This window comes from Physella acuta, unplaced genomic scaffold (assembly GCF_028476545.2).
Source record: "Physella acuta isolate Inbredline_101_S28 unplaced genomic scaffold, ASM2847654v3 ptg000023l, whole genome shotgun sequence".
In the NCBI taxonomy this organism is placed as follows: domain Eukaryota; kingdom Metazoa; phylum Mollusca; class Gastropoda; family Physidae; genus Physella; species Physella acuta.
In genome coordinates this window covers 128246-142257 of record NW_026731543.1, presented here as the reverse complement: position 1 = coordinate 142257, position 14012 = coordinate 128246, and the positions used below count along the sequence as shown (strand labels likewise).

The 14012-nt window shown below is 33.6% G+C and overlaps 2 protein-coding genes across 2 annotated transcripts in view; one reads left to right on the top strand and one right to left on the bottom strand.

The window, feature by feature from the left end:
• Positions 1-695: 695 nt before the first annotated feature.
• Positions 696-13805, bottom strand: LOC131940759 (uncharacterized). Its single transcript, XM_059299552.1, has 13 exons — positions 13772-13805; positions 8495-8809; positions 8253-8382; positions 7868-8004; positions 7252-7314; positions 5204-5342; positions 4314-4420; positions 3739-3977; positions 2883-2966; positions 2228-2549; positions 1910-2089; positions 1439-1679; positions 696-1180 (listed from the first exon to the last, which is right to left on the bottom strand). Exons 2-13 carry the CDS (start codon positions 8796-8798, stop codon positions 1123-1125), a joined length of 2004 nt encoding a protein of 667 aa, XP_059155535.1. The 5' UTR covers positions 8799-8809; positions 13772-13805; the 3' UTR covers positions 696-1122.
• The window catches only part of LOC131940780 (crossover junction endonuclease EME1), a 50587-nt gene continuing 50000 nt past the window's right edge, over positions 13426-14012 (top strand). Inside the window, exon 1 of the mRNA XM_059299583.1 lies at positions 13426-13562. Within this exon, the coding sequence (XP_059155566.1) occupies positions 13560-13562 (3 nt within the window). The 5' untranslated portion in view covers positions 13426-13559. The remainder of the gene's footprint in view (positions 13563-14012) is intronic.

Genomic DNA, 14012 nt, shown 5'->3' with positions numbered 1-14012 from the left:
GGTGTTATGTAAGAATTACAATTTTCCATGCATTAACTGAAGGGAAACGATTAAGGTGAGTTGATATTTGGCTTTAAACAGGTTTACCAAAATGCTGTTCTCTCAAGATTCATGTAGAATCAGTGTACTGCTTTACAATTTGGCATACAGTTCTTCTATTTGGTGGTTCAGAACAGTCACACAACCTTCAGTATAGGCTAGCACAATTTGATGTCGGTCACTGGTACAGCCCATCAACCACCCACATCACTGATATTTGAATGTCCTGTTTTTACTTCTAGTAAACTCATCTGTATATGACATTAACATGACAATGTGATGTATGTAATGAAATCTATGACTGTTATCCTAATCAATTAAACCTGGTGATTTGTATGCACTACTTAGTTAAAGAGTTTTTTTTTTTACACAAATATGTTTGTCATTTCCAGGGAAGAATTGTTCCAAGATGGCTGTTCTATCTATTGCAATGCGCAGCACTGAGCCAAATATCTAAAAGTCATGTCCATGTGCTTGCACCTTCGGATATGCAAATATGCAAACGACAGATAATGGATCACAATTAACTAGTATTTGACATAAATGGTTTTAACCTTTCTGTCACATGATATTAAAAAGTCATGTGATTTCCATGTGTTAGGAGATGTCACCTACATGGTGTGGTCTGATCATGCAAGTAACAAAAAGTCTGAACCTACTGAAAGTACTTTTAATCATACAAAATATCAACAGATCATAGTTCTCATACAATTGTTTAGACTACACTCTTTATCCTAAAGACATTATTTGGTCTGTGACACTCATTCAAACAAGGAAACTCAGCAAAAAGGTGACATTAAGTTTTAAGATAAAAGTAAATAATTTGTTTTTGTAGGAACACCCATGATGCATTTTAAAAAAATAAAAAGCCTAAAAAAATAATTTACATAAATACAATATAAAAAGTGAAAAGAAGTATTTAAAAAAAACAGCTTATGCAAATACTAATTTTAAAAAGCCAATTCTAATTTGTATTAATTTTTCAAGCCCTATAAAAATACCAACTTAGCCAAAAAAATAATTACAAATTTTTTTTAAATATAAAAAGTAACAACAGCTATATTACAACAGTTATAATTGACTTCAGTACCGGTAGCCATAGTTGGATGTATCATAGCCAAAATTTGTCTGACTCAAACTCCTGAAAATATTAAATGAATATTTGCTAGTGTGCAAAACACAAAAGTAGGCTATGTGGAGAGAGAAAATTAAATGTTTACATTATTTTTCTCCTCCCATCACATATAGTCCAACACTTTAAAACACCTTCACATACAAAGAAATTATTTTATAATTTTGATAATGCGTCTTTATTTGATTGATTAAAAACCATCATATAGACAAACCATAGTATTTTTAAGTGAGCAATTAAATTGTATAACCAACAACATGCACGTACCTGGAATTGTAACTGGTACCAAAACATGACCCAGCATCTTCTAAATGTCTGTCTGAGGTGTAATCTAATGGAAGTTGTTGTTGCTGTTGTTGCTGCTGCTGTTGCTGAAGCAAATAGTAATCAGCACTCTCTTCTCCCCAAGTGCGCTGTCTCTTACCACCATACCCATCATCAGAGTAGTCAGAACCAAAGCCAGCTTGAGTGGACCTCCTTTTGTTGTAACTCCTGTTGGAATCATCCACTAGAAAACAAAGCTTAGGATTATAAATCTTTGGCTGATATTTTTAAATGAATGATAATAAATTGATCCAGTACAAAACAAAGTTTGAGAAAAATCTCTTGATAACAAACCTAGGTAAATTAGTATCTATTTCATTTAAACTAAGTTTACCATTTGAAATCTACTTTGATAAACTTTTAATTAATAATGTCCACCAAGCTAGCAAAAGTTCCAGCATGTTCTAGACTTACATGAGGAACTCCCAGGGAGGACATCAGCAGCTAGTCCCAAGCTTCCTGCCCCTCTCTTGGCTTGTTCCACAGCCAACTGGGTCTGGTTTAGCATAGCTATTTGGTTTTTGATTGCCATACTCAGCTGATTCTGTAGCAGCATCATTTCTTTTGTTGCCTCAACATTCACACCCATGTCACCTTAAAGAATCAAATAAGAACCCAATCAATTTCTCAGTTATAAATTTCATATAATTATACACGATTATACTGGTCTAAGTTAGCTATGCCTGGCTAAAACTATTGATATCTACTAAATAGTTGTGCCACTAAACAAACCTGAGGGTCCAGCAGCTCCTGTATTACCAAAACTTCTGTCATTGTACCTTCTGTTTGGTCGATTGTTGCGACCAAAGTTGCCTCCACTAACTCCACCACCAAATCTCCCACCAGAATTGTTATTTCTAGAATTAAAGTTTCCTGCATTTCTGTTATAATTTCCCCCCGCGAAGTTTCCTCTATTTTGATTTGGTCTTCTGGGGCTCCTAACAGGTCCATCTCTAACAAAGCCCCCTCTCCTGTTGTCATTTCTGTTTGGTCTTCCACGATTAGGAGGTCCTGGACGTCGGATATCAGGTTTGTAAAATGGCATTTTAGGTCCCTGATAAAAAATAAAAAGGAAATAAAAATAGTGATTCAGAACTTTGCACTCAAGTATAGTAGATTAAAATATAAGTAGTATTTAGGAAATAAATTACATAAGTCGTAAATAGATTGTTGTTTTAAAGGTAATCAATACAAGAGCTTGCATTTTAAAAGTAGATATAAGACTGTAGAAATGTGAAGCTAGAATGAGCGACAACTGTCAGAAACCATGTTAGGAGACACAATTTAGGGCTTTTGTTTGTCAGTTTTTACACATCACTTTTGTTGGGAACTTTTGTGGAGACTTGTTGGCATTAATTTTTGTCAAAAACAAAACAAATAAACTTACTGAATCACCAGGAGGCCTAGTCCTCCTTCGAGGATTAAAATTGCCACGCCCGCGACCTCTTTGACCATCTCTTGGAACAAAAGGCTTAAAAAAAGAAAACTTTTTGTGTTTGTCCAATCAAGTTAAACATAAATAAATGTGGTGCAATTTCTTTTACTATCACTTGGATCAAGTCACTTGACTAAAAGGTGTCTACTATATGACATTGCCATTTTTCATGATTTTTAACCATCTGACATGGTCAGAACCCCTTTCCTCCACATCACACATACCACTCCCCTCCAAAGTGTTTTGTTTTTAATAGTTATTTCTAAAATATCAAGCAAACTGGGTCAGCATTGGTTGACTTCTAATTACAAAAGGTGTTTCAAAAATTTAAACAGCAAATATTTTTTTAAAGAGCAAAATTATGATGCCACACTTCCCATCTTCACACATTGTCAAGAAAGTCCTAACAACCTTTCACACTTGCATTATGACATCCTCACATGTTCCCAAATTCTTTCAAGTGGTGATCACATTTTATAAAAGACAAATGACCAGAGACCCTCATACAATAATTATTTTTTTGTTTGCTTTAGTCTACAAGTCAGCGACCCCAAGAAAACAATATGTGGTGCCCCTGGAGATCATGACAAATGCACTTGGAATCAGTTGTTGAAATAGTTGAAAAACTACAACTATTTAGGCTTACACATAAATTTAAATAACCTTTTGGTATAGCCTACATGTAATTCAAAAATTATACTTTTCATTTAAAAAAAAGAAGATTGTGTCAATATAAGAACCAGAGAAGATCAAATCAGTTAATGCACATTTAAAAAGACACCAAATAAATTTAGAATTCATGACTCACCTTTTTATTTTCACCTGGCTTGGTGGGAGTAATGCTAGGTTTTGTTTCTTGATTTCCAGTGGATACATTCTCTTCCTCATTGCCTGTTGTGTTATTCACTTCCTGGCCTGCGTTATTTTCACTTCCAGCTGATGTTTCATCTGCTGGCTTTGTCTGAGCCTCTGGCTCTGTAGTAATGGTAGGCTTCTTCTCATCGTCACTGTAGGATATTTTGTCACTTTCACTGTGCTCTCTTTTTTCTGGAGATGTACAGCTAACATTCTAACAAAACTATTGGTGTGTTAATTATTCTATGGTGATCAGTGAATACATTGGTACTAGTAAGTCTTGTGTCAGCTGACTAATAACTGTAATACAAACTTCACAAAATGTTACCTAAAAGAGATATGCAAAAATGTAAACTTTTTTTTTAAAGATGCTAAATCACACCTCAGAAGCTGTGACAAAAGAAGTTACTTATCAAACTCTTGTGAAATTATAACTCAGGATAAAATATTGAATCATTCAAAACAAATTAGTTTCATAACATGAGCTTTCATCATTCAAAGAGACGTGAAAGAAAAAAATTAGCTTACTCTCAAGGGGATGAAGCTCTAGCACATTTCCTCCTAATTCCACTTTGGCAAAAGCCTTTAAACAAGGAAAGACATAGCTCCTGTTCTCAAGGACCAAACGTGCAGTTCTGAAAAAGTGGTTGATCTACTTTAGTGGAGAGCACAATAATTACTGTCAGTAACCTCAAACAAACAGAAAATACTTCAATTTGAAATATCAAAACATTATTCAATGTGAAAAAAATTTGTATTACCTAAATTATCTTAGACAAAATGACTTTTTTTTATAAATGTGTAATCATTTGCATAGCTAACTAAAAATAAATAAATATTGAACACTTTTTCTCCCCAAATAAATGTATACAGAACTTGCCTTGTATGTATATATAAAGTCAAGTAGAGAATCAGAGCGCTATTTGATTTCACGGTTTATGATATTAAAGTTTCATTTTCACAAAGAGAATGTAAAAATCAAGTAGTCATTATAGAGTAATCATGTAGAATGAATCCCAAACTCACAACTTTTGTTACTGTAATGATAACCCATCACTGAATAAAATTATTATAAAACTAGTTCAAACAACTTTAAAGAAAATTTTAGCTTACATGACTTTCTTAATTTATGTAGTTTTTATTTTCATGAAATACCATCAAAGGTTTTCACAAGAAAAATCAACTGATTCATGTTTCTGTTGACTGCTGAATTTGACTTTAGATGAACTATTTTTTTTTACAAAGTCAGCAATACATCTTGAAACAGCCCAAACCAACTGCCATTAGGCATGTGCATGCCAGTTAAACACCGCTGCAGCAGGGGACAACAAGTTATTGCTCAATTACCTGCTCAACGAGTTCAAGTGTTTTGGCAGCTCTTCAGAGCTAGGCTTGGAAAGAGTGTAGGCTAAACTTACCCATCTTTAAATTTGTCTGGGTTGAAGTTCACTTCTGCTGCAAACGGGAACAAGACCCGGAGCATATCTTTTGTGGTGTTAGTAGGCAGGTTTTTCACAAAAACCGAACCTATTACTCTGCTTCTTAGTTTTTTACTGCCTGGATGGGGAAACAAATTCAAATCGCTTAAAGTTCAGTCTCAGGGCCTGACAAATACCTGGCAGCCATCCGAAATAATAAATTTTTGATGGTCAACAGCTAAACCGAGTTAGCAACTGCAATCTCAGGTTCACTATCTAAAAGAACCTAGTCGATACTGATACACTGATGGTTTATTTACCAGGCCCCAGACAACACACCATGGTGACATTACAACAACTGTCAACACTGTTCAGCCACCATTGAGGTGTCTTCCATACAACATTCAACACTGGACTGAAGCTAAAAGCTTTTGATTGAGACACAATGCCTTGTTACAGAATGCAGTTTTCACCCGAACTCCTTGTTCAATTAATCAAACAAGGTTGATTTCAACAAGCAAATTATAGATGATTAACATGTCTCTAGAAACATCTATACTGTAACATACATTTCCACCAAATTTGTTATGTATCTTTATTGCTAAGCAATGCAGAACAGCATTGTTCAGTTATATTTCAATATTAAAAAATTCCAAGAATAGGGTACCACAAATAAAATTACATGGTGCTGGAGTTTGATAAGACTACACACATTTCTTTAAACATTTCTTAAGTACTCGTCTAAAGCCATGCAATACAAAAATATTGAGATGTTCGGTGATGGTACAGTTCTAACATGTACTGATTCAGCTTTTGTGTTAGTATCACAGTGTGTATCATTTTCAAATCAACTACTCCAGTTTTCTATTTGGCGTAACTTAAAAAGGTTTATATAAGAAATTATTTGGAATGTAACCACACATGCAGTAACAGCACGCAGCTGGCTTTCTTAAATAAAATAGCTTTTACAAGTTTATCAAACAATGTAGGTGTATTCACGAACTCAAGCAGATGCCAGACGATTTTAGAAATGAATCAGATTTACATCAGTCAACAGCGGTTGATAATTGCTGATGAGAATCAATTTACCATGTGTATACAACATACACATATAGGTCTTATTTAACCCTATTAAATAGCGACGGTTGGAAAGTCATTGAAATATAACTTGTGATACCTTTCTTTGAAAACAAGGCTTGTTTTTTAAAATGGCTTTTTAAATATTATTTTATAAACAGGTTTGCAGTTAATTTTTTTGTGTGCGCAATATTAATGTTAATATACTTTTACTCGCAATATTAATGTTAATTACTTTTACCATAACGAATACTGGTAAGCCATAAGATGCGTTGTAAAAAATAAAAGCCAATACATTCAAATTATTTGATTTTTGCATTATAAAAGTTGAAATAAACCCCATTGTTGTTACCATTTAATTTAAAAACCTACCACTTTAACAGCTGTATTGTTAATTCCTTACAAAAAATGATGAATGATGCCTAAAGTTTAAAACTTAATTTTTGTAAACTTAAAGATATTTTATGCTTTGTTTAAAAATATCTGTATATGTATTTGAGAGAATTGATATCTGTTACATAATAAGAAAATTAAGAAGATAGTGATTAGCAAGATAAATGATAAACAGAATCGGTACATATATAGGCCAAGAGATGCAGACATTAACAGAATTATGCTGCATTTTTTTTCTGACTTTAATTGCCTGATCTATGCATGGAATTAATTGGAATAAACACACGGAGATATTCATTTGTTAAAGTACATTTTCTATATATGTGGGATACATTATTCTTAAAAAATGGTATTTTAAGGAAATAATGTAATTAATGTTTTAAGTTTAAGTGTCTCATGGAACAAACATAATATAGCTATTCACAGGACTAACTGAAATAGTTTTTATGGAAGTTTAGCTGATAGATATTACTGGTGACTATTTCTGCAACAGTGTCAAATAATTAAAGCTAAAAGTCTTTAATTTAACAGTAGAAAAAGAATAGAATAGAAAAGGAAATAATCTTTATAATACATACTTCTTCTTGGAAGAGATGGAGTACACAACATCCTAACCAGCTTTGTGTCGAATCTTAAAAAGGCTAAAATTAAAATAACAAAATATTAACAAGAATTTGTACATTTTAAGCATTAAATATTAAATAGCAAGATTTAGGATATTCAAATTTCCATTTCTCTTTGATGTCCTTGGGTACAACCAGCCCCGAGGATACCTGACTAAAATCAAGCAAAGTAAAGGCAGTTGGGCATGACAACCAATTCCCTTTATATGATTAAATCAAAGAAACAGATGAGCTCTAATTTATCTGCACTATGGACAAGCAGATATTAAAGAGGCTTTTGTATTTTATTTACACATCAAATCTTATTAAGAGCAGCAAGTTATAAACAAGAATTTTCAAAATTACATCCAAAGTCTATACCTTGTAAATGGAAGGTGATACACTACAGGAGTTTATGATATTCAAATAATACTACATGGATGTAGAAAGAAGTGGGTTTTTTTATATAACTACCACACAAATAAACTCTTAGTGTAAATGTAAAAGAAATGCTTGTCTCTGCATCTCCTCTGACATCCACCTTTAAAAAATTTAACTAGCATCCCCAACTTGTTTTTTTTTTTTAAAATACCTTTTTGTTCAGTAGTCCCATCATTATTCTTTTTGATGATTTCAATATTAACTTCAGGAAAAAGGAAATCAAGTTTCATGAGGTTGTGAACAACCTTGATAGCTTGTCTTGCAGTTGATACATACATCTCTCCTTTTCTATTTATCAGAGTACAGCATTTCAAAATTACAAATAAAGTCACATTTTTAAATAGCAACAAGACAAAGACAATATAAAAAGATTATCTTAAGAAATTATGGATTTTTTGTAATAGTGCTGATGCATTAATTTTTTTTTACATTTAAAAAGTAACTTCAAGCTTAGAATTTTAATTTATTGAATAGTCTTTACGCATGTGTATTATAGGCTGAAATAAAAGTCATGTTCAATGTCTGTTGACACTTACCCTCTAGCATTTTTACCTTGACAGACAATGTATAGCAAGCTTTCTCTGGCATTTTTGAACACTTTTGATATTTGACCACTGACAAAATCTCCAGCCTTAAGTGGGTACACTTTTATCTGCCAGTTACGAGCTGAAAGTTTAAAAAATTCTGCTCTTAATTTGAACTTTATTTTACAAAATTTATGATAAACTGACACCATTTAAAAATTAAGTTACACTTCATGGACAATAGAAGAACTTACTGCCTAGAAGTGCCACATTAACTTGCGGCATTACATTAGGATCAACATTTTGATCCTTGTTCAAATCATCATCTTCTTCCTCCTCTTCATCATCATCTTCTTTTTCCATTTTCAGCTCCTCTGCATCACTGATATGGTCATCTCCAGCTTCACATGCAATAGCTATCTCAGCATCAGCTAAGGCATCTTCTATATTGGTTTCATTAGCATCATTCTCCTGCACAGGTTCATTAGCATTTTCAGAGTCACCTAATAACTCATCTGTATTGTTTTGAGTTTCAAGAGTCACATCAGAATCTGCCATCTTGTATAGTGCTGAAAATAAAAGATATAGGCCTAAACATTTTACTTCATGTTTTTATATTCACCATAAAATAACTTGTAATTTAGAATGAGGAAAATGCTATGTTTTACATCCAGGAAATGGTGTACTAAATACTAAAACATCTGATTAAAGCAAATCTAGATAGCATTCTTGGGCTTGGCCTATTTATTTTAATTTAAACTTTTACTAATTTTTATTTAGCAATTTACTTAGCCACTTCTGACTTCGGCTAAGTTAAAGTAGTAGTATTACTCGCTAACTTGGAGGCGTGGTCGGTTGCTAACAACAATATGGCGTCCGGACCGGACGCATGACTTCCGGCGATTTTTTGGCCAAATTCCAGAGACCTTCTACTAATTAAATTTAAAAATGTTTACCACGCGCAAAATGGCGGGATTTCCGTGTCATAACAACAAACAATAGGTGGCAGGGTTAGATATGCCAGAAAAGCATTTTAAAATTTGGTTTGGAGAACGGAGGCTAAATTCAAAAGTTGGTTTCATTAAAATTAATAGAATTTGAAAAATATCAACTATGTAGGTACAAAAATGATCATATAAGTAAAGCATTATTAAGTCTATCAGTCTATGTAAAAAGAAAGCAAATATTGTCGGCACTTTTTTTATAAGATCGGCTCTCATATCACAACCAATTTATTTTTATTTTTTAAAAACCACGTGACCGCTATTTGAGATCACTAGTGAGGAACTCTGGGTGCATGGCCACTTAAAAAGTCTAACCTGATTTGTGGTTTTCTTTAGCATCAAGGGTTAGAAGAGTTGTCATGGAGAGATGTGTTGGCCATGGCAGTGAGTGTCAATAAATATTAAATTAAGTAATTTTGTTTAAAATGAACTAAAAACTTCAAAATTAGTGCCTAATGGATTAAATATGGATGTCTATTATTCAGTGGTCATGTTTATATTGAAAATTGCGTAAATTTTAGATTTAGTAAGAAAAACTATAAAGTAGGTAGGCCCTAAATTTGAATAACTGAGATTGAGAAGTAGATCTAGTGTTGATGTCTCTATAAAGAAAATACAGACCAATTAAGTGATATCACTATAATTTAAATCGTTAAAAGTAATTCAATACATAGATCTAGATTTCTAGATAGTTTAGACTGCCGATTTTACAATTTTTAGATCTAGAAAATGGAAGTTCAACTTATCGACAATAGGTTATCAAATTAGTCATTCAGCTATTATACTATACCGTTAATAGTCCCAATAAATTCTTTATCTCGTGAGCTTCAACAGAAATTTGAGCCTAAATAAGTCTTAATGCATACAATATTGTAATAGATACACTTAATCCATTAAATACAACCTAAATGAGGTAAAATCTTAGTTTAGCGTCGTAAATTCCAACGTAGCTAGTAATGTGCGATGAAGGTAACTAATGAATATTTCTTTCATTTGGCCATATTTATGTCATATTTTACATAACATAACAGATAATTGAATAACAAATCACAATCCAAGACCAAACCAGTCATAAATAGTCTTAAATACCCTGGAATAAACTTTAAACTACCCCGTTCGAGATAACAATGAGTAAATACAAGCAGCGGCCATGTTTTAAAAACAATACATTGTCTATTCGCATGTCTTTTGTGTTGATTTTGTGGTTTAATATGATTGTTTTGTATTGTTTTAATATATGCCGGGGGTCGTCCATAAATGACGTCACACTCGTAGGGGGGAGGGGGGTCCGTAAATTTGTGACGTTGTGTGATGAGGGGGAGGGGTTCAGATGGTGCGACGCTTCACACTTTTGCATTTTAAAAAAGCAATGTTACAAAACGAATTTTAGACGTTATTTTGCGTTTTAAAAAACTGTTTTAATACATTGTAATAACAATTGATTAAAATACTCTATTTTGACAGAGTTCAGACAAGATTTTGGAAAAATATAGCTGTTTAAAAAAAATTCAACTGCAATTTTGAGGGGGGGGGGGGTTGTAGGCTGAGGTGTGACGTCATTTTAGGGGGGGGGGGGGTCTGGCTTTTTGTGACGACGTGTGACGGAGGGGAGGGGGGGGGGTAAAAATCGTCAAAAAAAGCGTGACATCATTTATGGATGACCCCCTGTATAGTAATTTTTCTTTTTTTTTAAATATAGTTGACATGAATGACTAATAGACCTTATCAGACTTAATAGTGTGCATCCAAGACCACAACAATTGTTGGGAGGTCGAACTTTTGAACACTTTATTTGCAGTAAGCAAATCAATATTAGATCGCTCATAAATGACGTCGCTCTTAAGATAGTAATGACAGCGTGCATTATTACAGAGCAAACATATGAACATATTGTTTCAGATAGAAATTGTGATTTGTGGTGGGGAGAGGTTGAGTAGAACTCAGCGATGTGATTTTGGAGACGGGTCAGGTTTTTTTTCTCGTGAAAACGGGATGGTTGTGGGAGAAAGACCAGCTGTAGAAGTATGACGCGTCATTCATTGGTGATCCATTTTCTCAGTGGGGACGATAGAACTATTAAGAAGGGTCAAGAAATGTAAAAAGCTTGCCGAGTCGCATTTCTTGAACCCTACCTTTTTCATTCCCCCACTTAGCACATCGTCACCGAGTTAACGCTCGCGCGTGACGTCATGCAGCGGTACCGCCGACCGTTAAGCTAATTTTATAGAAAAAAAAACAAGCACTGCCTTTTTGACGCTTTTGCGACGTTTAGTTTGATTACATAAGTTGGTGTTCATTAAACAGCCCCTAACACATCTATGACTCGTCCATTTAAACGTACGTAGTTATTTCTGCAAGCTTGCTGTCTTGATACTTTCGGCCCTTTAAAAATGCATTAAGCTCACACCGTATAGAACTAGACTACCCATATTAAGCTCCAAAAGAAGCTTGGTGAAAACAGGATGGCCGTCCGATTTTGTAGCTGCTCTGCGCTTTATAAAAACCACAATAAACGATAAGATGACACTTATATTAAAGTAAATTATAGTTCTGAATCTTGATACATTAAAAGTGATATTCGGAAATTAAGAGCCAGACAGTCAACATGATATTTCAATTTAAGTTTAAGTCCAAGAAAATAAATTTCCTCAAACGATGGAACATTACTAAATTTTCGCGCAGTTTAGCGAAATTGAATTTAAGTATTTACGTCATCTTACAAAGCGCGATAGCCTACTGGTGCTCTAACGCAGCCCATGCTAATGGCCGTATTCCTAACGCCCCGCATTAGACGCGGCTTATTCGTCGGCAGGCATTTGTTGGCAAGCCTTTTTGACGGGGATAATGTGTTAAGTTAAGGCCGTTTTGCCAAATGTCTTAAACTAGCAGGCTTGCAACATTTGTGATGATTCGTTTTAAGCAAGGTATACGTATACTAATGCTTATTTATCGTTATTTTGATTGAACAAAGCATTATAGAGGTTCTCCATCAATCACCTAGGTATTTTTCCCCGTTCACCTCCTTTCATGAGACCAACACGTCATAAATTGCGGAGCCGCTTTAGTTGACGTCACAAATCTTCACGCACTCCCGTAGCAAATCATATGTGACATCATTTATGGACAACCCCATATCACTCACTTGGGTACTTGATATTGACATTTTGACAACAAAGGATAACCAAAATGTGTCTGGCAGGTGGAGACTTGCGATCGACCATAATGACAACACGCTCTTTAGGGGTGGAGTGGCTGATTATTTTAGATGATGTTTTACGAGGGAAGCTGGTGGATAATACATTTTGTCTCTCTGTATATATAAATGATGACAAACATTTATTGTTGTCAAAATTATGGCTAGAGATCTTAGATAAGGCAGAGCGAAGCGTAATTTTTTACATTAGGGGTCATCCTTAAATGACGTCACGCTTTTTTGACTATTTTTACCTCCCCCCCCCCTTCCCTCCGTCACACGTCGTCACAAAAAGCCAGACCCCCCCCCCCTAAAATGACGTCACACCTCAACCTACAACCCCCCTCAAAATTGCAGTTGAATTTTTTTTAAACATCGATATTTTTCCAAAATCTTGTCTAAACTATTACATTATACAATTTATTAAAACAGTTATTTAAAACGCGAAATAACGTCTAAAATTCGTTTTCTAACATTGCTTTTTTATAATGCAAAAATGTGACGTCGCAACATCTGAGCCCCCCCCCCCCTCCCCCTCATCTCACATCGTCACAAAATTACGGACCCCCCCCCTACCCCCTACGAGTGTGACGTCATTTATGGATGACCCCTTATGACTTGTTGTGACATTGACAACAAAAATATGACGGAGGTTGGGGTTTAATTAAGGTAAAGAGAAGTAAAAAAATGTCATAAGTTACGATAGAATCACTAATTGATGAAAAGAAAAACCTGAAATGAAAATAGTGAACATTCAAACAATAAGAAAAATCTCAAACTATATAGATTCTAGTAATAGTAAGATCAAATAAACATTAGTAAAAAAAAACGTGATTTAAAACATGGATACAAGTTGCATCTCACAAAGCTTCTAGAATTAATAAAGTTGTTTGTTAGGAAATTCAATTTTTAAAGAGCAGAATTTTTAAAAAAATGCTTTGTAATACGTACTATACAACAAGACAATCATATTAAATACATTTTCATACGAATAGCAATGAAAGGGAAGCTACTCTAAATAACATTTTCTTAAGATGGCTGCTGTTTTTAATAGCAAATTTACTATCTCGAACAGGGTTGATAAAAATTAATTTCAGGATATTTAAATTGATTTAACCATAAATGGTGATCTATTATTCAATTATTTATAATAATTTATCAAAATATACGAAAATATACTCATATTTAATGACATATTCATTAATGCACTCTCTCCTACATTACTAGATTTGGCCGAATTTACGACGCTAAACTAAGATTTTACCCTAAATGATATGCCGTATAAACTTAATATGATTTAAATTTAGAAATCTAGATCAGATTAGTTAACTTACTCAGGATACGAGTCTGTTTTAGTTTCAAAATGTCGCAGATAATAAGCTAATGGTACATTAAGCGTGAAAATAGTAGATCTAGATCTAGATTTAGTTGACTATTTTGTAATTTAGCCAGCTTTTTTATATTATTAGGCCTAATTTAATTTATTAGAAAACATTTAACAATATGAGTAGATTAAAAATAGACTTGATTTTTTAAATATTATAAATGTTAAAATATCCTATCATTACTAACAAT

Bases quoted from the DNA above. Each gene is read 5' to 3' on its own strand.
- LOC131940759 (XM_059299552.1), bottom strand. From the start codon at position 8,798: ATGGCAGATTCTGATGTGACTCTTGAAACTCAAAACAATACAGATGAG. The intron at 7,315-7,867 runs GTATTTTAAAAA...TTTTAATTTTAG, and splicing joins TGGGACTACTGAACAAAAAG to CCTTTTTAAGATTCGACACA. The intron at 2,967-3,738 runs GTGAGTCATGAA...TCTTTTTTTAAG, and splicing joins AGCCAGGTGAAAATAAAAAG to CCTTTTGTTCCAAGAGATGG.